This window comes from Punica granatum, chromosome 3, assembly GCF_007655135.1.
Source record: "Punica granatum isolate Tunisia-2019 chromosome 3, ASM765513v2, whole genome shotgun sequence".
Classification (NCBI taxonomy): Eukaryota; Viridiplantae; Streptophyta; class Magnoliopsida; order Myrtales; family Lythraceae; genus Punica; species Punica granatum.
In genome coordinates, this window is record NC_045129.1 from 903,122 (window position 1) to 925,476 (window position 22,355).

The window sequence follows — 22,355 nt, forward strand, 5'->3', positions numbered from 1 at the left end:
ACGTACCGTCATAATTCTTTTTCGCTTTGACCAATAATTTTTTTTAAAAAAGGTTAATTAAAAATTCATCTTTGCAATCTTTTTTTATTCTTTTTTTATTTAAATGTCCCTAAAATAAAAAAAATTAAAGGTGGAAATGAGTGTGCAGTTGACTTGATCCAATCTCAACTGCATCCGTTTTATTAATTCAGTTCAAATCACTTTTTTTTTAATACAATTCTTCGTCTAAATACCAAATAACTCGAGGCATTCAGCCGACCCAACCGCCTAAAGTTATTAACAAAGTTCCCACAGCTTTTCAGATAGTTAGATAGATACCATGTAATCAACTACTATTGATCTTAATTATCAACTAATTATTTAGTCGATAATTCCTCGAGTATAAAAACTTATGCATAGATATAAAATTAAAATGATCCCGGTATTTAAAAGATTAAAAAAAAAGATTTCATCATAATGATAATAAAAGGAACAAAAAGAGAGCACGAGTTAAATAATATTAAAGGAAGAATTTCTAACAATTAACGAAACCTAAACCACATATGTATAATAATAACAACATAACCAAACGAAAGTCCTTGGGATTTGGTCGATACTGTCGTCTTATACTTGCTGTCGTTTGTCGTTTCAGTTTTAGATTCAGGGTTAGTTCCTCTTCTCTCTCCTCTTCTCGCCGAAAGTCTTAAGGACATACGGTGTCGTCTTCTGTAGCCTAATAATTCGGACAGCAGTTGGATCCACGTCAGCGGACGGTCGGATGACGCCGTCCTCACGACTTGGAGACGGATGCGGCGTCCTTTGCGGACGAGCCGTCCGGGCCGCCGCCGTTGGCTCCGGCCGCCGACTGGACGGTCAGCACGGACATGCTGGGTGAGGTGGGCCCGTCGCCGTTGGATGCGGTGAGAGGGTTGCCGTGAGCAGCAGCCGAGGGACGGCTAGAGTGGCAGGTGGCGGTGGAGATGGCAGTGGCGAGGGAGATGGGCATGAGGCAGAGGCCCTTGCCCTGGAGGTACTGCATGGCTGAGCCCATGTCCTCCTCCATGAGCTTGGCCACCTGGTGCTCCGTCACCGTTAGGCTGTCGTTGGCAGAGCCGTTACCGTTCCGTCCTCCGCCGTTACAGTCACCACCGCCTGCTCCCTGCAAATACATACAATGGAAAAACCTTTTCATTGGTCTATGAGAGAGAGAGAGAGAGAGAGGGTGATGGAATCTGTAAAAGCGAGCACGCGTGCTGCTTTTGCTTGTCGTTTTGTGTTCATTAAAAATAATTTTCTTTCGTTTGTTTTCTTCCTTTTTAACGAAAAGGGGCGACGAAAGAGACATTTTTAATTTTAGTAGATAAACGAATGAATGGGTCAGGTGGTGCTGTGTAAACTTAATAGCAGCTTATGTATTTATCAAAAAGAAAAGAAAAAAAAATAAAAGATTGTAGCTTATGTGAATCTTGGGCTTCATAATTTTCCTATCATTCATATTCAATGTAATTGTTGGATTCATGGGAAATGCACTGCTTATATTGGCCGAAGATAACACAAATTTACCCATCATCGAGGATCAAAACAAACAAACCATTAATTTTGGTTACTACTATTGACTTGCATACCAAGATGTATCTAAATTTAACATTTTTTTCGTCCAATATTATGACATGGTCTTTCGAAAAACACTATGACAATAGTTCGATCAGGACTATTAGCAACTAGAAAAAAGAGAAATTTAAGGAGAAGCATATGGGAATTTACCTCAGATGACATATAAGCAACAAGGGGAGCAACAGCGGCCGCCCCACCCAATCTGCTCATGCTCAGTACCTGTCTCCCCCCCAATGTACAAAATTAAATTCGAGAAAAAAAAACATAAATAAAAACTGGCCATTTAATTTCCAATCTTCTTATATTATTATATACTTTAATCACTTCCAACTCACACTTACATGTTCTAAATAAATAAAATATTGTCCAGTCATTTACTCATACGTCTGATATTTATTAAAAAAAGAAGAAGGGATCATATGCTCCCTAGGAACTATATAATGTCAACCCATGGGAATCATTCCATCTTCAATATAAAATTCTCGTTTTTACAGAACAGGGACAGAGAGGGAACCTTGACTTGGAGCTGGAGGAATTTTACATAATCGATGATCTCATCGAGCATTGATGCCTTGTCCGTCTGTCATTCCATCAAAAACCTCCACATCAAATCACAAATCAATTTTAATTTCATTTCCCCGAAAAGAATTGAGGAAAACATGTATCTATTATTGAGAATACATCTGGAGATGAAGACGAGACTTTATTCCGAAGGCCCGAATAAACTGATAATTTATCGATCGGTCTTTAATGGATTGCGAGAATGCAAAGAAATTCTAATTGATTTTGCGATAAGAAATGATAAGCAGACTGAGGCATGTCTCAAGGATGGAAGAACAACGGTAACTCCGACGGAAAAGCCTACTTTTCAGCTTTGTGGGGGTAGAGACGTAATTAACGGTTGAGCCGTCCTTTTAACGAAAATCAAGATTTGGAGCTACAAAAAACCACCCAAGAATTGGCTCAAAATTACTTGTCAAAGCCACTCTGACTGAACTAGCGGTTATCTCCGTAGATACAAATGGAAATGGAACCGACCCACTTCTTCTTCGGAACAGATTAGGCGATAGGGATCAAAATTATAATAATTAATTAAATTTTTTATCAATATTGGAAATCATCATTAATATTTGTCGTCCGTCTACTTTACCTTGTTGCCGTTGGGAACGAGCTCCTGCAGAGCCTTCATTCTCTCTGCAATTCTCTCTCTGCGTAACTGCGAGCACAGAAATCAATGGAGTAAACTGGAAAATTAATCACTCACACTCGCTCTTGAAAACCATGACCATGAACAGCACAACCAAAACTGAAACAAACCCTATCCATGCCCAATGCATTAATGGAAGTAAAACACATGACATGACATGACAAGACACGACATGAAAGTCAAGATTCTTCGGGCTCTTAACGTTAACTTACTCGCTCGGCTATGCTGTGGGGGTCGGTGGCCTGGCCTCTTCTGGCCCTGACCCTCTGCCTGGGCTGGCCGCTGGTGTTGGTGGTGTTGCCACCGCCTCCGGAGGCAGTTGTTGTTGACGCACTTGCAGCCGGGGCTGGCTTTGTACCTTGCCCCTGAGCCCCGAAGCTCGGAGTGCCCCCCTGGGGACAAAAAAGAGCTCAAATATCATAATTAATGGCGGATTTGAATTTGTAGTGCTTATGATTATTTATGTTGTTGGGAGGGGAAAAATGGAAAATACAAGAACCTGAGGATGGTGAAACTGTGGAGACTGGTTTAATAGTTGACCACCACCACCACCATGGAGAGATCCAGCGAAACCGTTATACAAAGCTTGCACTGACTCATCTACTCCCTGCAACAGATTTGCCAAAAAGAAAAAATCAGAACCACAGCTGACCAAATTCTGACCACGCTCTGCTCCTCGGAGTGAAACGATTGATTACCGGGACATCGCTGGGGGATCTCTCGAATCCCCTGCCCATCAGCATCTGCTGCTGCAGCAGCAAGGCCTTGGCCGCGGCTGCCGCCGAGGTGGAGGAGGAGCCGCCACCGCCGCTGATCTGGTGCTGGCGCAGCTTGGAGGCCAAGATAGCCGACTCATCGAAGTGGGTGCCAAAAGGGCCAATGGAGTTACCGTTGCTGTCGGGGGCGGGGTCGGGACCGTCAGCAGCAGGGTTGAGGTCGGCCCAGGAGGGGTTGATGGTGGAGAACATCTGGTCGAGGAAGTCGTGGTCACCTGCGGCGGGGTCGAAGCTGTGGGACCCATGGATCGGGTTGTGAAGGTCTTGGAGGGAGATTTGGTGGTGATGGGAGGGAGACATGTTGTTGTTGTTGCCGTTGTTGAGGAGGGAATTCATGTTCATGCCTCCTTGCATTTCTCTGCTACAAGGTTGCATTTCAGAGACCAGGAAAGAGACAGCGAGAGACAGAGAAAGAGAGAGAGAGCGAGGAAAGGAGGTCTTGAGAATGGTTTCGTTTTCAGACTCTGTATGTACGGGACATGCAGAAGGGGAAGCAATTAAGCATCCTTTGGGTCTCCTTTATGTTATGTTCAAAAAATAAGAAAAGAAAAGAAAAATATCTTATATATTATTATTATTATTATTATAGGGAAAATAATACATAGTAATATATACTTTCATTACCTCACGGAACAAAATTGACCGTAACTTTTCACAATCTTTCCTTCATCGGATATGCTTGAAAATCTTGATGCGCACATCTTTTGATATGATAATTATTATGATTTTCTGAATCTTTAACGAGATGGAGCTTTATATACACCAGCCCCTGCGATGATGTTGTACGTAAGAGGCTATTCCCGTTGTTCTGGTTTAATCAATGAGTGTTTGCATCGGCATGAATAGCATACTAGTCCATGATTGGGATGCCAACACATAAATCATACAACATATACTATATACGTAGTTATATATCTTTTTGGATATGAGAAGAAGATAAAAAGAGAAAAAGATGAACATATCAGTGCCTGCATCCTCACATCTAGTCGTACATCAGCTGTAACTGAGGTACGTACCTCATAATATTTATGTGCAGGGGATATTATTATAAAGAATTTTCGAAATTTCTTGGCTTTGTTTGTGTTGGAGTTGCTAGTTGTCAGCGTGTGAAGTGGCTGAACTAACCCAGTTGGTGGTTATAATTATGTATTAAATGTAAGTATTAATTAACTATTTCTTATAATAATTTTAAAAGAAAATAGATACTTAAAAAGAAGAAAATAGTGATTTTTTTTTATTTTTTATTTTTTTACAAAAGTGAACTCTATTTTTATGGGCTGATGAAACGTGTAAGGGCCGACCACGGCGGGAGTTGTTTCTGAGGATAACAATCGGTAGACCCAGTCAAACTGGAATTCTCTACCGAGCTTTAAGCTGCAGGCCATTGCAATTGCAACTGAACCAAACTAAACTGGGCCTTCTTATCTTTGATTCTTGGGGTCTAGCCGGATCTGCACGGACGCCTCCAAGCCCAATGTCGATCTGAAACTGGATGCATGCATTCTCGACGAGAAGGATAAAGATCGGGATTTCGGATTCGGGATTCGTAAGCAAATGGTCGAATGCAACACTCAGACAAAAAAAAAAAAAAAATCGTGACGAAGACACTGGACTAATGATCATATCATTACATGAACAAAAAGGCTAATAATATTTTATTCTGGTACATTGATAAAATGTTTTTATCAACAAAAACAGGATTGGGATAGTTCACGACACCACTAGCCGGTTTCGGACTCAAACAGTTGCAAGCTTTCTACGAGAAAAGAGATTATATTCGTCATCATCTACTACATAAGCAGTAAAACTGATCTTTGCTTCAGCCCATGGTGTAGGATGGAGAGGGCAGGTTTATGACAGTGCTCTTGACTTTCACCATCATGTTGATGCTGTTGGTGATGCCCTGTGAACCTATTCCACTATCCTTGATGCCCTGCAACAGGAGCCAACCGATCTCGCTTAGATTCAACAACTCCTTATAGAACAATCATTGGAAACTTGTTACGGATTCGATTTTCAGTTACCTGGAAGGGGAAATGGTCCGGTCCACGAGCTGGTGCCGAGTTGATCTGAACAGTTCCAGTTTCCATGGCATCGCTGATTATCATTGCCTTGTTGATGTCCTTGGTGAAGATACAACCCTGCATTCATTCATATATACTCTCATGATACATTTCAAGGCAAGGGCAAACACGAGAAACACTTGGCTCGGGAATTCATAAAGCATTCCTGATTCCGCTTGGTTAAGAAGAAACAAATGTAACACCTAAAGTTTCTATATCCAGCATCAGAATATATGACAGGTAGGATCTTATTTCTTAGCTCCCCATTGATATCTCTTAGCATGGCTCTAGCTATTCCATCCATCAACACTTGGATGCAGATGCTAATTCTTGAGAAGACCCGAGTGAGGAAGGTTGGAGTTCTTTTTTTTACCTGGAGCCCGAAATTGCTAGCATTGCAGTGGTGGATCCCTTCCTCAACTGAGCCAATCCTGACGACGGGCAGGACTGGACCGAACGGTTCCTCCCAGGCGATCCTCATGTCAGGCCTTACATTGTCCAGCAACAGAGGCCATATGAGGTTGCCTTCTCTCTTGTAAGGCTGACAGAAGGTGGCCCCTTTCTCCTTCGCGTCCATCACAAGCCCCTCAATGAAATTCGCAGAAGACTCCGACACCACCGGCGTTATGTCGCAGTTATCCTCTGGTGGGCCTACTGTCAGCTTCGCCACCTTTGCATTCACCTTCTCCATCAGGGCATCAGCCACCGATTCCATAACCAGCACAATTTTAACGGCTGTGCACCTCTGACCACTGCAATACAACCCAGACTCCTCATTTTCAGAGAGAACCTAAACCAGTGCTAGACCTCAAAAGCATCAACAGCAGATTCATATTTTCGAGTCATCAACAACAGAGTTAACTGAAAGGCATCGCAGATAGTCAGATACTGAAAAGGAGTGCAATCAGTCATTCAGTAAAATCAAATTTCAGGACATTATTCTAGTTGAGATCCAGGTTCATCTTGTGTCACCTGTATGAAAGGCCTCCTTTGACAATGTTAGCAGCTGCCAAGTCTAAGTCAGCATCCTCTAGAACAATGCAAGCATCTTTTCCACCCAATTCCATCTGGAGAGGAATCATTCCAGCTTTCTTTGATATGGATATCCCGGTATCTCCACCGGTGAAACTGCAGAAACCCATAAGCATGACTCAGAGACCACACAATTTGCCAGCAAATCGCATATAAAAGTCACATTTCGGAATGAAGAAATATAGGTTCCCTTTTCCATCACTTCGAAGAACCAGACATGCTAGTAGACGTATATATACCTTATGCAGTTAACACCAGGGTGCATGGTCAGGAAGTCACCGATCTCGGAGCCTTTTCCAGTAACACAACTGATGAGGCCCTTTGGGAAACCAGCCAAATGGAAGCAGTGCACCATGTGAAGGCAAGATACCGCTCCCTAAAAATGTTTACACAAGAGAAGGTTGATACATCCATTGATCAGATGACCGGATATGAAGTTCCAGTAAATCCTCTACCCGGACTGTGGCGACGGATATACCTGAGTTGGGGGTTTCAGGACAAGGGAGTTTCCAGCAATCAGAGCAGGTGCAATCTTCGAGACCGCGAGGTTCACCGGATAGTTGAATGGCGGGATGGCCAGAACAACTCCGAGCGGAATCTGCAGTCACAGGGAAATAAAAAGGGAACCACGGATACGTGAACTGAGAATCTTGAGTGGATTGTTTACACAATCAACGAAATCGAGTGCTCCATTATACATTCACGCAATGGCTTCTCGACCGAGTAAATTGGAAATGAGGTTTACCTTAGAGGTGAGGCAGTACTTGGTCCTCTCATTTCCGGGGAAGCTGTCAGAGACCAAGAAAGTCCCCTGTCCAAGAATCCTAACTCCTTCCTCCGCACAGTAAGATATCAGATCCCCAGATCTCACTACCTAAACAACCAGATAAATCCCAATTAATGAATATTCATCACAAGGCCATATAAGCATCATAAAAATTTCCCATCGAAACTCCCATAGTGCTTTGGTAAAATTCCACCCTTTTCCATCTCCATAAGCCTTTCATGACAGACTCTTGGAAGTATCTGTAGACCGATCTGGTCATGTTTAAGGCAACATCTAAAAAGACTAGAACAACGAAATTCACCCTTCGTGTAGTCCACATTCTTTCCGATCCTCTGGTGGATTTTCAGACTTTACAAAGTCTTCCTAAAGTAGTTGAACTCTTTTTCAACTAATGGCCAATTTTCTTGACTAGTTTCATCATATTACTGCATCCTGCATGCCGCATCAGCAAAAGCAATCCTGGACAGACCCTAGCTAGCAGTTGGCGAAGTTATATTTTCGGGTAATGGAACTAGAAGGAGGGTAAAGCTGTAATACCTCGGTGACTGAATCTTTGGCAGGTTTAGCAATTTCCTTGACAAGGCAGTCAGCAATGGGGGATTTGTGCTCTTTGAGGATGGCAGCAGCCTTGTGAAGGAGCTCAGCTCTCTTCCATAACGGAGTCTTCGCCCATGCCTTCTGTGCAATCTTCGCTATCTCCATCACCTTGTTCACCTCCGCTTGCGAACATGCTGCAGCATTCACCGATAGCATAACTCAACACCATGATGAAATCAAAAGCCGGATTTCATACGGCGCGATAATCTGTCGTTTTTTCATATTATCTATAGCTGAAATTCGAAAAGCACAAGAACATAATTGCTCCTCGCTAATCATTATGCGTGTATATCGATGCCCTTTCTATAATTTGCAGCTAATCTGGGCATCATCTTCCTCATTTCAAGAGGATTTGGATTCTGATAGCGTGGGCAAAAAAGTGGGCAATCTCCAAACCAATGATGCAGACAGAGAGCAGACGGGGCTTGTGAAACAGAGGATCAGCATATGAACAAACAAACTAATCCATGGACATGCACGCATACCTTGGACCTTGAACTGGGTCTTCCGGGTAGTCGGGTTGACAATACCAACAGTTTTCCCACTGGAAGACTTCTTCCACTCCTCTTCCGAGTAGTACTTGAACACGCCTGTCTCCCCATCCAAAATCTCTGCAAAAACTCCACTTCCCGCCATTGTTGTGCAGGGAGGAAGGCAAAGATAGACAAGAACCCCTAACTAAATCAAAGAAGAAGAAGAACGAGACAGAGGACTGATTTATGTGTCCTATAAATGGAGTGTGAGGCTGTGTGGCTAAACGGAGGGGGAGGTGAAGTTTACGGTGAAAGGTTGGTTGATGTTATTCGTACATATATAGGGGAATGGGGAGCCACTCCTCTGTCTTGAAGTCTTGAAAACAGAGCAACTTGGGACCAAGGAAACAGGTTGCGGTTCGGTGGCTCTTAGATTGCCAAGTTAGCATCGTCCTTTTGTATCATTTTGCAAGTATATATCGACCCCTCTATATTCCATTCATTTACATCACCTGCCCAAGACTTTTTGTTGGGTTCATACATACGACATGTAGTTATTAGCATAGTCTGAACCGAATCAGGACCGGAATCGGAATCCCCGGGGAACTGGGAATTTGTTGACATCGAGGAGCAGTATAAAAACATATTATTGGAATATTTACTGTGTAGTATACTTCCCAAAGCTTATGGTTCAGAATATATTGGATGCTGTTTGCCCCTACTCCTCGTTGCTTTGCTACCTAATAGTAACACTTTATTTTAGTTCGATAATACTCGAGTCTTCAAATTTATAGCGAGTCAACACGCAGATTTCCGGAGTGGGATAATGAGTATCCCGGTGAAAAGAATTGTCCGAGACTAATTTTATTTGAGCATCAGCTTGTTCTACCAGGAGTTCGTTCAAGTGTATAGTAAATTTCAACATGAACTTAATTAACTTCCAAAGTATCAGATCATATTGGCATATTCCCCTCTGACTTTGAGTGTGCTCATCAAACTTTATATATATATACAACGTAAAGATCGTATACGTGTAACCCTGCTCCTGGTGTTTTGCTACAGGCCAAAGACAAATGGAAAGAGACGACGACTTTCGGTCATAACTCTTGGGCTATAAATTTTCCCGAGGAAGATAGGATTTGAGCTGCAGAGAGAGGGCTCCCATATTTTAGTTTCTTCCATATCTTACCTGTTTAACCGTTACGTTTATTAATGGGCACCGGGGTGCCCATACATCTACGTAGGAATATCTCTTCCAACATTCAAGGAAGCCTAGATGTATCATCCTATCGGCAACAGGTAACGAGTACCTCAAAACTCGTGAGATCGTGTCGAAACCCCGGAATCATTTCCCCAATGCATATAAAAGATCTCAAAGATTGTTTTGATAGTTGTTCTGGTGCAATGTGTAATTGGTCGGTTTTGACGCCACCGACGCACCATTCAAATAATGATTTCATTGATTGCAAAAGCTCTCAAACCACGAGATTTCGTTTGGCCATCTACTACGCGGAATGTGATACGGGGGCTGAACGTCATGTTATCACCTACCACGCAAGCACAAGTCAAGAATTTCTCTTGCAAAAAGAACAAAACGAGGAGAAAGAAGAACATTAGCTATATCCTTTCCTTTGGGTCACGCAATAATGAAATAAATTCTGATTTTTAATTTTCTTTTTCGGTAAAAAGGAGAAAAGGGAAAATTCGCTAAAAGGATACCGCAATTGATATGGGGATGGAGATTTGTGTCCACAAAAGCCTCTTGATGTGTATATGTATGGGCCTATATGACTGCAGATTTATCGCCAGCCACAAAATCTCGATAGGCCTCATTTAATTGGACCACATCTCCATATCATCCAAGACAAGGCCCACACTGAATTTCGAAATTTAAAGTGTGTTTGGATTGAGAGTTGAGTTGAGTTGAGTTGAGTTTTGGTTTTAATTGGTTTGTAATGATTGTATTGTTGAATTATGAGAAAAAGTGTGAAAAAGTAATAAATAATTGAGAGAAAATAATGATTAAGTAATGATTGTGTTGTTGAATTGTGAAAAAGTAATGAATAGTTGAGAGAATTTAATATAAAAAATTGAATTGAATGGTTAAAAGTATTTAAAAAATAAAAAAAAGTAATGATTGTGATGTTGAATTGAAGATAAGTGGAGTTGAGTTGAGTTGAGTTGAATATTATTCCGAAAATAAACCTACCACAATTTGTTTTGTAGTAGAATAAACATTACACGTATTCGGATTTTGAGATTTGCGTATTCAATCAATCAGGTTTGTGTAAAATGCACTGGATAATACTGGATGGTAGATGCAAAGCTTGTGGAAGAAATTCGCACTTTGAACGAAGGCATTCAGGCACCGTAAAATATATATATGTGTGTGTGTGTGTGTGTGTGTGTGTGTGTGTTTTTGCGAAACTCATATCTTTGCTATCACAGAAGAAATGATGTTGGAGATCCATCTGGTGATGGATACATTTATGGACCGATGCTGCATTCTCCACCATACGTCTTCTGGGTCCAACCGTGGCTTCAACCAAAGGAGAGCTTCTCTTCTTTTTCTTCCAACCCTTTTCTTGCAGCTCAGCCTCATTATGACTGTGCTGTCTATTTAAGGGAGGGAGAGCCTGAAAAATTAGCTTCAACCTTCACCCAACATTTTTCAATACTTTAAAAGCACACTGTATGGGGAGGAAGGAACGTTGTCGATATTAAACGAGCCCCGTGTAAATGTATAATATTGATAAATTACAATAATTGACGTGTATACGAGAGAATTGAATTTATGATTAAGAGATCTCGCATGCTTGGGAGAGCTTACTAGCGAAATGAAAACTTACGAACAAGTGAATTAATTGAGTCGCGTAAGAGACCCATATATCGTAATGTTTAAAGAGAACTTCGAGTGCTTGATGAGTGCACAAACCTTTCTAGATGGGATAGCAATAAAATCTGAAATTGGAATCTAAGATAATAAACTTGAGGGCCTTAATAAGCCACGCGTGGCCCAGTCCAACAACGTTGGACTGGGTTTTTTGGTCACGGATCCATGTTGAGGTGCAATAAGAAGCTCAAAAGCATATCCTCTCTTGGGCCTCGATAGAATACATTTGACCAACATTACTCCATCGAAGCTTATACATGGCGAAGTCGATCTATGAGGACGAAACTAGATCGAACCTTTTTCTTGCTATTGCATGGTATTACTCTCAATGCTAAAGCCGAGTTTCAAATTAATGTGACCGAACTCGATTTAATCAGATAACGATGGTTGTGGCAGCAAGAAATTCGGACAAATCCACGACACTAAGACACAACGAAATTATCATGTCCTAATCGTGTGTTTGACTTTTTGCTCTATAAGATTTAAAAATAAATAAATAAAGCACGACTTATGTTTATATTCAAATGGGCATGGCTCACGTAAATAAATACACGACACGACTTATTAAGTTCCACTGACTGCGATTATATATTGTCACGTAATGCATTGCCGAGGCCAAAAGTAAAGAAAGGGCCGGATCGGAAGATGACGTTGAGGAGAATGCAAATGTGCCCGCGGCCATAGCTGAGGTTGCTCTGCGTGTCGTGTCGGGCATGTAGTGACGCCCACGTCAGAGGACGTGCCCCCCCGGTAGGTTTTGTTTCGGCTGCAGGCTTTTGTTGCTTCGTCTTTTTTTATTCGTTTCTGCTCATCCTCACAATCATCAGCTCAACAACGATCCCGAAAGCGAAACGAATCCTCTCAAAAACTGAAAAAGTATGAAGCAGACAGAAGAACCATTCCAATCCATCAAATTTCAATCTCTCTCTCTCTCTCTCTCTCTCTCTCTCACTACCTGACAACAATTAAACAGACAACGAGACAACAATCGCCATAATCTCTGTTTCCCCTTTCTCCCGCCCTCCTTCCCTGTCCCGCGGTTCTTTCGATCGAAAGCGTAGTGTCACAATCCGTTAATCGAACCTTTTCTTCGTCCCCGCCGGCGAGGTCTCTTCTGTTCTCCCATTGATTTTTCATGCAGAGCTTGCTGCTGATCAGCTCCCCGAGTGCGCGCTCTTTTGCTCCGTAAGGATACATCTGTGATTGAAGGTCCTGCTCCGTCGTCACTGAGATGGCGCTGTTCCGGAAGCTCTTCTACCGGAAACCGCCCGATGGACTGCTTGAGATCTGCGAGAAGGTCTACGGTACGTTTTATCTTTTTGCGTAATAATCGCGTCTCCGTAATTTTTAATGGCTGCGTACGTGCGGGATGCGATTCTCAATTTGCTGCGTGATGCCATCGGTTGGCGCGGTCTGTTTCATATTGTGTCCATTCCGTTTCTCTTTTAGCTGACTTGTGCTGAGTTACATCCATAATTCGAATGATTCTGTCCCGAGTAGTTGTTGTCGTCGAGTCTTTTGCTTCACGTCACTGAACGGAACCGATTCTCGATTTCATCCATGAATGGTCTGTGTGTTTTCATTCGTAATTCAGCTGTGCATGTGAATGTTCTGCCTTAAGATGAGATAAGAGTGTCCAAATGTTTCTGTTGCTCCTAAGTGGGCTGGTTACTGATCCTGTTCTATAACTTAGATGAGCTTATCCTCGACTTGTTGCTTATTGCTCTGACTGCATTGCATTACGTGCGATTCAGCTGAGAAATACTAGTACTAGTGTTTTCGGGATCATAATTTGAAATTGTTGCGCTCAGTATATGTTTAGCAATTGTATGTCCGATTTATTTCAACTGGATAGGAGAATTGCTCTGCGTTTTGCGTTAATTGCTGTCTTCTGATCTGACGTTATAAGCTGCCACCGTAACTGAAAAATATTGGTTTATCGACATTTTAGTCTTCGATTGCTGCTTTGCCACTGATTCTTCGGACAAAGGGGACTACAAAGATTACATAAGAAGAATAGTCGGTCAGTTTCGTGAGCAATTCACCGATGCTTCAATTCTGGTGTTCAATTTCCGGGGAGATAAGCAAAGTGAACTGTCCAGCATATTATCTGAGCTCGACATGACCATCATGGACTACCCCCGGCAGTACGAGGGGTGCCCATTACTCACAATGGAGGTGGTTCACCATTTCTTGAGATCGTGCGAGAGCTGGCTTTCACTTGGGCAAAATAATTTGTTGCTGATGCACTGTGAACGGGGTGGCTGGCCAGTTCTGGCTTTCATGCTGGCCGCTCTTCTTCTTTATATGAAGCTGTATAACGGGGAGCAGAGGACACTGGACATGGTTTATAAGCAGGCTCCTCGCGAGCTTTTGCAGTTTTTGTCTCCACTGAATCCCATCCCTTCTCAACTGAGATATCTACAGTACGTGTCAAGGAGGAACGTGGGCACAGAATGGCCCCCCTTGGATAGAGCACTTACTTTGGACTGCATTATTATCAGATTCATTCCGAACTTTGATAAGGAGGGAGGATGCCGTCCGATGTTTAGGATATACGGCCAGGATCCATTTCTTGTTGATGACCGAACACCCAAGCGATTGTTCTCAACTTCAAAAAGAAGTAAAAGCACACGAGCTTACAAGCAGGTGATTGTGTTTCCTACTAATATCTGTTTGTTTGTCACATTTTCTGCTAGGATATTGGTGCAAATTTCCCTGCCCTCAAGACCATTTCTCAACCTTTCTTTAGACTATAATCTCCTAACGGTGTTATTTATTTGATTTTCGGAGGTATTGGTTGTCTTTTTGGCTCTTTTTTCTTGTCTTACATGTTATTGGGAAAGGTAATTTGCTAGTACACAATCATATTTCAGTAAGGAAGAGCTTGCCCTTCGCCTACCCAACTGTTGCAAGTGAATTGATTATTGCTCAGGAGTCCAACTCATAATAGAGGTCAACGGCAACTTGTATTTTGGGAGTAGAATGTACGGTGTCAGGTCTTCTGTTAAGTTGAGATCCTTGTGTCTAAAGTTATAACAGATTTTCTCTGAATAGCTAGATCACTTTCACTTGAAAAAAATCCTTTTCATCTAATTCTACGTGATTTCCGTCTCATGTAGTAATGCATGTTGTATGAAATCATATTGACTTGGATCAACTATCTATCAACTGACTAAACTAGAAATTAATGTTTTTTTAGCCACAACTAGAAGGTAAGGTGATATCAGGTATTGGAAGAAGAAAGGATTCAGGTGGACGGGTTTTCTACTCTACCAATTATGGTCCAATGGAATTTGATTGCCCTTTATCTTGTAGAGTTTGCGTGTTTTGGTTAATTCTGTCCTCATATGTCTGTATACTTAAACAGAATTTTCCTCTTTGCCGTTGATGCTTTCTCTGATCTAATTATCTCCAAATGTCAATGGTGTCTGGACTTGATACGCTGCAGGCAGAATGTGAGCTAGTGAAAATCGACATCAATTGTCATATTCAAGGTGATGTTGTGGTTGAAGCCATAAGTTTATGTGAAGACATGGTGCAAGAAGAGATGATGTTCCGAGTTATGTTCAATACGGCTTTCATTAGGTCAAACATTTTGATGCTTAACCGGGATGAAATTGATATGATGTGGGATGCTAAAGATCTGTTTCCAAAGGACTTCAGAGTAGAGGTAAATTATCTCATGGCATCTAGACTTTGAATTCATTTAGTTGTTGTGGTTGCTGACTGTATTTTTTTTTTAGCTTCTGTTTTCTGAGATGGATGCCGCTGCTTCAATTGTGCCAACTGATTTTTCGTGCTTTGAGGATAAAGAAGGGCTTCCTGTAGAAGCTTTTGCAAAGGTTCAAGAAATGTTCAATCACGTGGACTGGTTAGATCCAGTAACTGATGCTGCATTACACATGCTTCAGAAGATAAATGCTTCAAACATTGTCCCAGAAAATATACACATGAGGTGTCGGCATGGTCTGGAAGGTTGCTGCTCACCAAAAGGAAGCCCCAGATATGAGAAGAACAAGCCCAGATCTAGAAGGCACAGCTCTTCTTCCTTTGATGAGGAGGATCTATTATCCCTTGCACAAAGATCATCACCACATAGAGCCATGGGTGGTCGTACTTCTGAGTCAACGCCAACATTTACTAATTCTAAGCAAGATCCACTGGCATTGGAGTTAGAAGATCAGACTTCATCACCAACTTCAACAGAGAAAAGTATTTTGCATGATCATGGCTCATCCAAGAGTAATCAATCCACGCATCCACCAATTACCCCCCCTTCAGCAGTCCATGAGCCAGGTCGAACCCTTTCAGCGAAGGCTGTAGCACCCATAACTGCTATAACTGCGCCATCAACACCTCCACCTCCTCCTCCGCCACGGGCCAATATTGTTGATTTCACTGCTAAAACTCCTTCAACATCTCCCTTGCCACTTCCACCACTGCCAAGTGCCACTCCTGCTCCTTCAGTTCAAGAGGAGGTCAACCGTCATTCCCAGTATAGCAGCGTGAATCCCTCAGCTGGTGAGCTACTGTTGTCATGTCCTCCTCCTCCTCCTTCACCAGTATCACCTACCCATATAGTTTCCTCTTCTACTCTAAAAGGACCTCCAACTCCAGCACAAGCAACACCACCTCAGCCACCTACTCCACCTCCACCACCAACACCACCTTTGCAGGAAAAACCTCCCATTAAAACAAGCCCTCCTCCACCACCACCATATCCTCCTCTTCATTCTGGGCAACCTGCAGGGCCACTTTCCCCTCCTGTCCCACCACAGGCACCTCCTGTTCCAAAATTTTCTTGCGAAGCGATTTCTTCAGCATCTCCTCCTCCTCCTACTACTACTACTACAAAGAACTCCTCCAGTGTTCCTTCTGCACCACCTCCTCCTCCTCCTCCTACAAAGAGCTCCTCCAGTGTTCCTTCTGCACCTCCTCCTCCTCCTCCTCCTCCTCCTCCTCCTCCTACAAAGAGCTCCTCCAGTGTTCCTTCTGCACCTCCTCCTCCTCCTCCCCCTACAAAGAACTCCAACAGTGTTCCTTCTGCACCTCCTCCTCCTCCCCCTACAAAGAACTCCAACAGTGTTCCTTCTGCACCCCCGCCTCCAACTCACAACTCCCCTGGTCTTCCTTCAGCACCCCCACCTCCAGCTCTACCAGGCAAAGGTGGTCCAAAGACAGGTTCTCCTTCTCCACCTCCGCCATTTATCTCTCCAGGAAGTGCAAAGGGACGGGGCTTGTCACGTACTATAAGTTCGAGAAGTGGCAGTGCCAAAAAGCTAAAGCCATTACATTGGTTGAAATTATCAAGAGCAGTACAGGGAAGCATATGGGCCGAGGCTCAAAAAACCGGTGAAGCTACGAAGTACGCAACTAAATAAATCTTGTTTTTTTATTGGATTAAAACTGCTCGTGAGTTGTGAATCCCAAGCTGATGAATATTTTCTGATGTATTTAGGGCTCCCGAGATTGACATGTCAGAGCTCGAAACTCTTTTCTCAGCCTCAGCTCCAGCTTCAGATTCCAGTAGAAAGCCCGGTCAGCGTGGTTCAAATGCACGCAAGCCAGATAAAGTGCAACTGGTATTACTCTCTTTGCCCATATGAAGTGATTTCATATTTGGTTTCAGGCCAACATCTGTCTTCATCTAGCAAGCTTCTATGCTGCTGATAATTATTGTTCATTCCTATTACTGCCTGTTTGAATGGGAGGGAAATGGAGGCACTCCCCTTCCTTCCGAAATGGAGGCTCTCCCCTCCCCTCCGTTCCTTTCCCTTTCCTTCCATTTCCCTCCCATCCAAACAGGCCACTAGGGAAGAATTTTGATAATTATGGCATCAATACCATCATAGCAAAGATACATCTCAATGACAGTTTAGAATTTGCTATTGACAAATATTAATTAGTCGTGTTAGTCCATCATTATTTGTTCTTTGGGCACCATTTGAACATCTCATTCTTTAGAAAGTTGAGATTGCTAAAGCATAAATGATGAGTGCCAACCAGTTTTTGGGAAACATCCTTATTTGAGTAGAAAGTTAAAATTGCTAAAGGTGTCATGAAAGATTTGAATGTGGATCTTTAAGTGAGATGATCTAGTTTTCATTTCAGGAATGAATTTTTGTTTGAATATCAGTACGCAATTAGCATTTTTCATTAGGTCTTTTCTATTACAGATTGATCACAGACGGGCATACAATTGTGAGATTATGCTCTCCAAGGTGAAAGTGCCACTGAACGAACTGATGGTAAGCTAAAAGATGTTTACAGCTAAACTTTGCAGTTAGGAGCTCTTGTTGAGATGTGTTGATTTGAATTACTATCTTTTAGGCATAGCCTGAACTGATCTGTTTCAGTTGACCGAATAAATGAAAGAGAAGGATCTGAATTGAGTAATTGCATTCTAAATGAAATTAGTGGTTGGGGCTGTAATTTTGGTGATCTTTATTATTCGTTGAATTTAGATGGATATGCTCTCTATTTATCTGGATTTTATCCAAGCTAGTTAATGCACGGCTTTTGGCAAAGTGTAATGTCCACTTATCTCACTTTATTTTAGTTAATGATGATTGGGTCAAACTCTCTCGTCGCTTGCACCATACTGACCTGCATATCGACCAACTCAAGTACTATTGATTATTCTTCAGTATCTTGTGGGACATATTGTTTTTTCCTCCTGATTATACATAGGATGCAAGTAATGCTGGTAGATGGTGCCACTTGTTCCTATGTACTTCTTGCCATGTTGGAACCTGTTCCTTTTTTTTTTCTTTTTTTCTTTTGGGGGATTAATGGAACCTCATCCATTATGTCTGAGTTCATCAAATTTTCTATTCTCCAACTATGAAGTTCTGTATCATACTGTGGTTTAGATTTTTATTTAGACTACACGCTTTGTTCTTATTTCTAAAGGAAGTGAGTTGCTGGTTAGATTTTTATCTTTGTGGCCTAAAGATTGTCTTGAGCTACTCAGGTGCTAAATCATGGTTTTATGTTTTAATAAGTTTTATCCAATTAAACCATAGTAAAGGGAAAAGATATAAAAAAAAAAGATTCTCTGCATGCCGTCTGCCTTCCTTTTCTTGTCTAGAGTTAAACCTCGTCTGGTACATGTCCTTATTCCTCATCTTTCATTTCTTAAAAACTTCTCAGAGTTCAGTGCTTGCTTTGGAAGACTCTGCATTGGATATTGATCAGGTTGAGAACCTTATTAAATTTTGTCCAACAAAAGAAGAGATGGAACTACTTAAGGTAGCAAAGCTTGTATTTAACCTTTGTAAACAATTTTCTCTACAATACAGTGCTTCTTTTCTTTTTTATTTGAGTGAAAATTGATTTGCATTCCAGGGCTATAACGGAGACAGAGATAAGCTAGGAAGATGTGAACAGGTACCTTTTATTTCATCAATTCACCAATTTGCTTTTTCCTGTTTTTAAAGCACGAAGAGCCCATTAATAGTCGTATTGTGATGGGGCCCCTACAAATAAACCTGGGTCATTAAAAAAACAAAAGCACCAAGAGCATTCTCTGACCCTTAAAAAGTGCCCTACCATGGCATTTACTGCAGAGTCATTTCACAATTTTGGCTTCACTATATTTAGCATATTTCTTTCTTTTATCCTTTACCTCATTAGTTTATGGTTCTGTGTCACCGTTAATTTGATCGGAGTGGGTGATCAATGTAGTGGCATCTGATAACTTCTTCAAGTCCAGAACATGAATCTGTACTAACGTTCATTATCTGAGATGTTTTATTAACCTATGTTTGATTGTATGCATACTCGCAGTTCTTCTTAGAACTAATGCAAGTCCCTCGAGTGGAATCCAAGCTCAGAGTCTTTTCATTTAAAATGCAGTTCAGTAGCCAGGTGAGGACGATCTATGGCTATATCTGCTACTTCTTTATTTGTCAGTATCTTCAAATTCCAATTCTTAATTACCTTTTTTTTTCATGTGAAGGTTTCTGATCTCAGGAATAGCCTAAATTTTGTCAACTCTGCTGCAGAAGAGGCAAGTTAACTCTGTTTCTGTTATTTTGCTCATTGGCATATTAGATCTTTTAGTTTAATGCTGTACTCGGTGTTCTACCAGATTAGGGATTCTATCAAATTTAAAAGGATTATGCAGACGATACTTTCACTCGGAAATGCATTGAACCAGGGAACAGCAAGGGGTGAGTGCAATGAAACGGATCGTTTCAATCCCAATATATGTTTATCACATATGCATATCTATGTACAACCTTGTTAATTGTCATTTATCTTAGTCATTTAAGGAGGCATGCAGTTTTTTTATTGTACTGCATTCCCCACGTGAAAAGCATGAACATAAGAGGAGGTTTGGTTTACAAAGCTAATGCAAGTGATTAATGGTGAGACATGGTTTGGAAGCCAAACTCCTTACTAGCTTAAAACTGTGAAAACTTTTTTTTTTTTTTTGAGGGGGTGGGAAGGAGCTCTGAAGAAGTCTAGGATGAATTATTAAGCATGGTTACAAAGTTTAGTGGCTGAGTGAAGCTGCCTAACAAATTATGAGTTTATTTGCGGACTCTAGCAATAGTTATGTCAACTTAAATTTTTTGTTTGCTTATACATTGTACCATCATTGCTCAAGAGATTTGTCATTTCTTGGCCTTCAGGCTCCGCTATTGGATTTAGATTGGATAGCCTACTTAAGCTCACTGAGACGCGAGCAAGAAATAACAAGATGACTCTCATGCACTATCTCTGTAAGGTACTAGTTACTAGCTCATGTCTTCCAGCATTTAGGTGGCATACTTTCATCCCAAACAAAGTTCTTTTGGCATCATGTTCTTTCCGGTGGAACTTATTCCTCTTCGTAGAGGATTTTATTTGGTTTTATAAATACAAAGGAGATGCATTCTGATAATTCTGTTTAGCTGCTTTTAGATACTTTGTGACCAAGATCATAGCCACTTACTTCATGTCTTCTATATTATGACAGTAGTTTGTGGTATAGATAGTGGTGCTCTCTTGGTGACATTTTTTTTTTTAAATATAAACTTTAGGTTCTAGCTGATAAACTACCAGAAGTCCTAGATTTCTCGAAGGATTTGGCCAATTTGGAACCTGCATCAAAGGTATTTTCTTTCATCGTGATTGCAAATCATCATTGGGGGAAAAACCATGGACAATAGTTATTTTGTTGACTAAAATATGAAATTCCATGCAGATACAACTGAAATTTTTGGCAGAGGAAATGCAAGCCATAAGCAAAGGACTGGAGAAGGTTGTGCAGGAACTGGCTCTTGCTGAAAATGATGGTCCTATATCAGAGAACTTTTGCAAGGTCTGAGAGGGAAAAAAATCGATAATATATATACGAATAAAACACTTGAGGCAATTATGGTTCTTCTGAAAGGGTAAATGTTCTCTTTTCAAAAATCTTCTTTGTCTAAGTCATGCCCTCCTGGTTCTGTCATTCAGCTCTTGAAGGAGTTTCTTCATCTTGCTGAAGCTGAGGTCAGGTCTTTAGCCTCACTTTACTCGGGAGTGGTATGTCACTTAATTTCTCAACTTGGGAAAATTGATTATGCTAGTTGACAATTAGTCATCTCATAACCTCAAACATAATGCACCACAGGGGAGGAATGTTGATGGATTGATTCTTTACTTCGGAGAGGACCCAGCCCGCTGCCCTTTTGAACAAGGTCGAAATTCTCTTTCCTTCTGTAGCATGTTGCTAAGTATTAGCTAAGAGTTTTTTACCCGTTGGATTAAATTCCTGCTATCTTATTGCTTTCCGGAAAATGCCACTGCAGTTGTCTCAACGCTCGTGAACTTCCAAAGGATGTTCAATAAAGCCCTCGAGGAAAATTGCAAGCAGATAGAACTCGAGATGAAGAAAGCAACAGAAACCGACAAGTCGAAGATGGGTGCTTCACATAAGGAGGCTGATCATCTGGTACAGACACCAATACAGAGCTAGGGAGTTGCCTCAGTGAAGAACGATTCAGGAGCAGAGTGTACATAATTAGGTAGAGTTGTAGAGGGAGTTCACTGCTAACTGGTAGTTCTAGTTTTATTGGTAAGCTTTGGGAATCCCTGCATTGAATCGATTATATGATTTATCCATGTTCTGCTCTTGACCTCATCTCCTTTTCATTTTGATGTATCTGCAGGATCATTTTGATATTGTTTTCTTCTCGTAGAGGACTAAAAAGGTTTGGCTGCACCTGCAACTCAGCTAGGTATTAGCCATCAGCAATAAAGCAACCTCTGGGAATGTCAAGAGGCATTTGATGTAAGTAGCTCCCGATAAATTAGTTTTGAAATGGCATGTTTTGATCTTCGATCTTCTCCGTCTGGTCTAATAGGTCTTATTTTACTTAATCTGTACATTGTGATACAATTTTTTTGCTAGCAGGATCTTATAGACTATTGTAGCTAAGCATTTTGGAGGAATGCTGAAATATAAGTGGTTTGGTGAACTGTATCATCGCCCTTGACTGACAGAGATATCACAGTAAGTAAGAACAGGAGCTCGAAAAAGGCTGTTTTTAATGCCATTTGTAGTGGGGATTGGTCGATCTTGATTCTTGACTTGGGAGAATATTAAATAAATTGACTTAATTGTATATATTTGATAACTATATATATAGTCGAACGAAACCTGAGGTAACATTAATTTGTCCTGTTCCTGTTTTTCTTAGATCTAAGACTGGATAGATAAGCTAATAGAAGACTCTCAAATACAAGAAGGATCTCCCTTGAAATACTATATCCCATCATGTCCATCTGACTATTCGTCTTAAATAATATAATGTAAAGAAATCATGCTTTTCTTATAGTCAGTGACCAAGAAGACCGAACTTGTCCCTTTTGCAACTGCCACATTGCTGACCAGCTCTGGCCACTCCCCACCAATAATTGGACGTTAAACTTTTATTAAGTGAATATTTATATATATC

At 41.3% G+C, this 22,355-nt stretch overlaps 3 protein-coding genes across 4 annotated transcripts; 1 reads left to right on the forward strand and 2 right to left on the reverse strand.

The window, feature by feature from the left end:
- Nucleotides 1-424: 424 nt before the first annotated feature.
- Nucleotides 425-4,075, reverse strand: LOC116201392 (transcription factor bHLH66-like). The gene is made up of 7 exons (XM_031532616.1): nucleotides 3,499-4,075; nucleotides 3,300-3,407; nucleotides 3,013-3,192; nucleotides 2,744-2,809; nucleotides 2,108-2,173; nucleotides 1,744-1,812; nucleotides 425-1,138 (listed from the first exon to the last, which is right to left on the reverse strand). Exons 1-7 carry the CDS (start codon nucleotides 3,949-3,951, stop codon nucleotides 770-772), a joined length of 1,311 nt encoding a protein of 436 aa, XP_031388476.1. The 5' UTR covers nucleotides 3,952-4,075; the 3' UTR covers nucleotides 425-769.
- A 1,109-nt stretch (nucleotides 4,076-5,184) lies between these two features.
- Nucleotides 5,185-8,940, reverse strand: LOC116201128 (NADP-dependent glyceraldehyde-3-phosphate dehydrogenase). The gene is made up of 9 exons (XM_031532248.1): nucleotides 8,541-8,940; nucleotides 7,996-8,189; nucleotides 7,417-7,545; nucleotides 7,150-7,269; nucleotides 6,911-7,047; nucleotides 6,612-6,767; nucleotides 6,013-6,391; nucleotides 5,601-5,717; nucleotides 5,185-5,509 (listed from the first exon to the last, which is right to left on the reverse strand). Exons 1-9 carry the CDS (start codon nucleotides 8,689-8,691, stop codon nucleotides 5,396-5,398), a joined length of 1,497 nt encoding a protein of 498 aa, XP_031388108.1. The 5' UTR covers nucleotides 8,692-8,940; the 3' UTR covers nucleotides 5,185-5,395.
- Nucleotides 8,941-12,079: 3,139 nt separating this feature from the next.
- On the forward strand, nucleotides 12,080-22,066 carry LOC116199620 (formin-like protein 18). Of its 2 annotated transcripts, XM_031530059.1 has the most exons (19): nucleotides 12,080-12,725; nucleotides 13,373-14,070; nucleotides 14,873-15,094; nucleotides 15,168-16,789; nucleotides 16,883-17,006; nucleotides 17,601-17,672; nucleotides 18,577-18,675; nucleotides 18,772-18,813; nucleotides 19,213-19,293; nucleotides 19,385-19,435; nucleotides 19,517-19,598; nucleotides 20,064-20,158; nucleotides 20,454-20,525; nucleotides 20,618-20,734; nucleotides 20,872-20,940; nucleotides 21,029-21,095; nucleotides 21,207-21,472; nucleotides 21,567-21,688; nucleotides 21,812-22,066. In XM_031530059.1, the coding sequence occupies exons 1-17, from the start codon at nucleotides 12,653-12,655 to the stop codon at nucleotides 21,371-21,373; spliced, it is 3,753 nt and encodes a 1,250-aa protein (XP_031385919.1). In that variant the 5' UTR covers nucleotides 12,080-12,652; the 3' UTR covers nucleotides 21,374-21,472; nucleotides 21,567-21,688; nucleotides 21,812-22,066. The 2 variants fall into 2 exon arrangements, with proteins under 2 accessions (XP_031385919.1, XP_031385918.1); XM_031530058.1 differs by having other exon boundaries at nucleotides 21,567-22,037.
- Nucleotides 22,067-22,355: the final 289 nt, after the last annotated feature.

What these genes read in the sequence shown, in the direction of transcription:
- LOC116201392 (XM_031532616.1), bottom strand. Translation starts at nt 3,951, where the DNA reads ATGCAACCTTGTAGCAGAGAAATGCAAGGAGGCATGAACATGAATTCC. An exon ending in TCCTCCAGCTCCAAGTCAAG is followed by an intron (nt 1,813 to 2,107) that starts GTTCCCTCTCTG and finishes GGGGGGAGACAG; the next exon opens with GTACTGAGCATGAGCAGATT. An exon ending in TTGCTTATATGTCATCTGAG is followed by an intron (nt 1,139 to 1,743) that starts GTAAATTCCCAT and finishes ATGTATTTGCAG; the next exon opens with GGAGCAGGCGGTGGTGACTG.
- LOC116201128 (XM_031532248.1), bottom strand. Translation starts at nt 8,691, where the DNA reads ATGGCGGGAAGTGGAGTTTTTGCAGAGATTTTGGATGGGGAGACAGGC. An exon ending in CCTGGTGTTAACTGCATAAG is followed by an intron (nt 6,768 to 6,910) that starts GTATATATACGT and finishes GGGTTTCTGCAG; the next exon opens with TTTCACCGGTGGAGATACCG. An exon ending in AAAGGAGGCCTTTCATACAG is followed by an intron (nt 6,392 to 6,611) that starts GTGACACAAGAT and finishes GTTGTATTGCAG; the next exon opens with TGGTCAGAGGTGCACAGCCG.
- LOC116199620 (XM_031530059.1), top strand. Translation starts at nt 12,653, where the DNA reads ATGGCGCTGTTCCGGAAGCTCTTCTACCGGAAACCGCCCGATGGACTG. An exon ending in TGCCACTGAACGAACTGATG is followed by an intron (nt 17,673 to 18,576) that starts GTAAGCTAAAAG and finishes AAAACTTCTCAG; the next exon opens with AGTTCAGTGCTTGCTTTGGA. An exon ending in AAATGCAGTTCAGTAGCCAG is followed by an intron (nt 19,294 to 19,384) that starts GTGAGGACGATC and finishes TTTCATGTGAAG; the next exon opens with GTTTCTGATCTCAGGAATAG.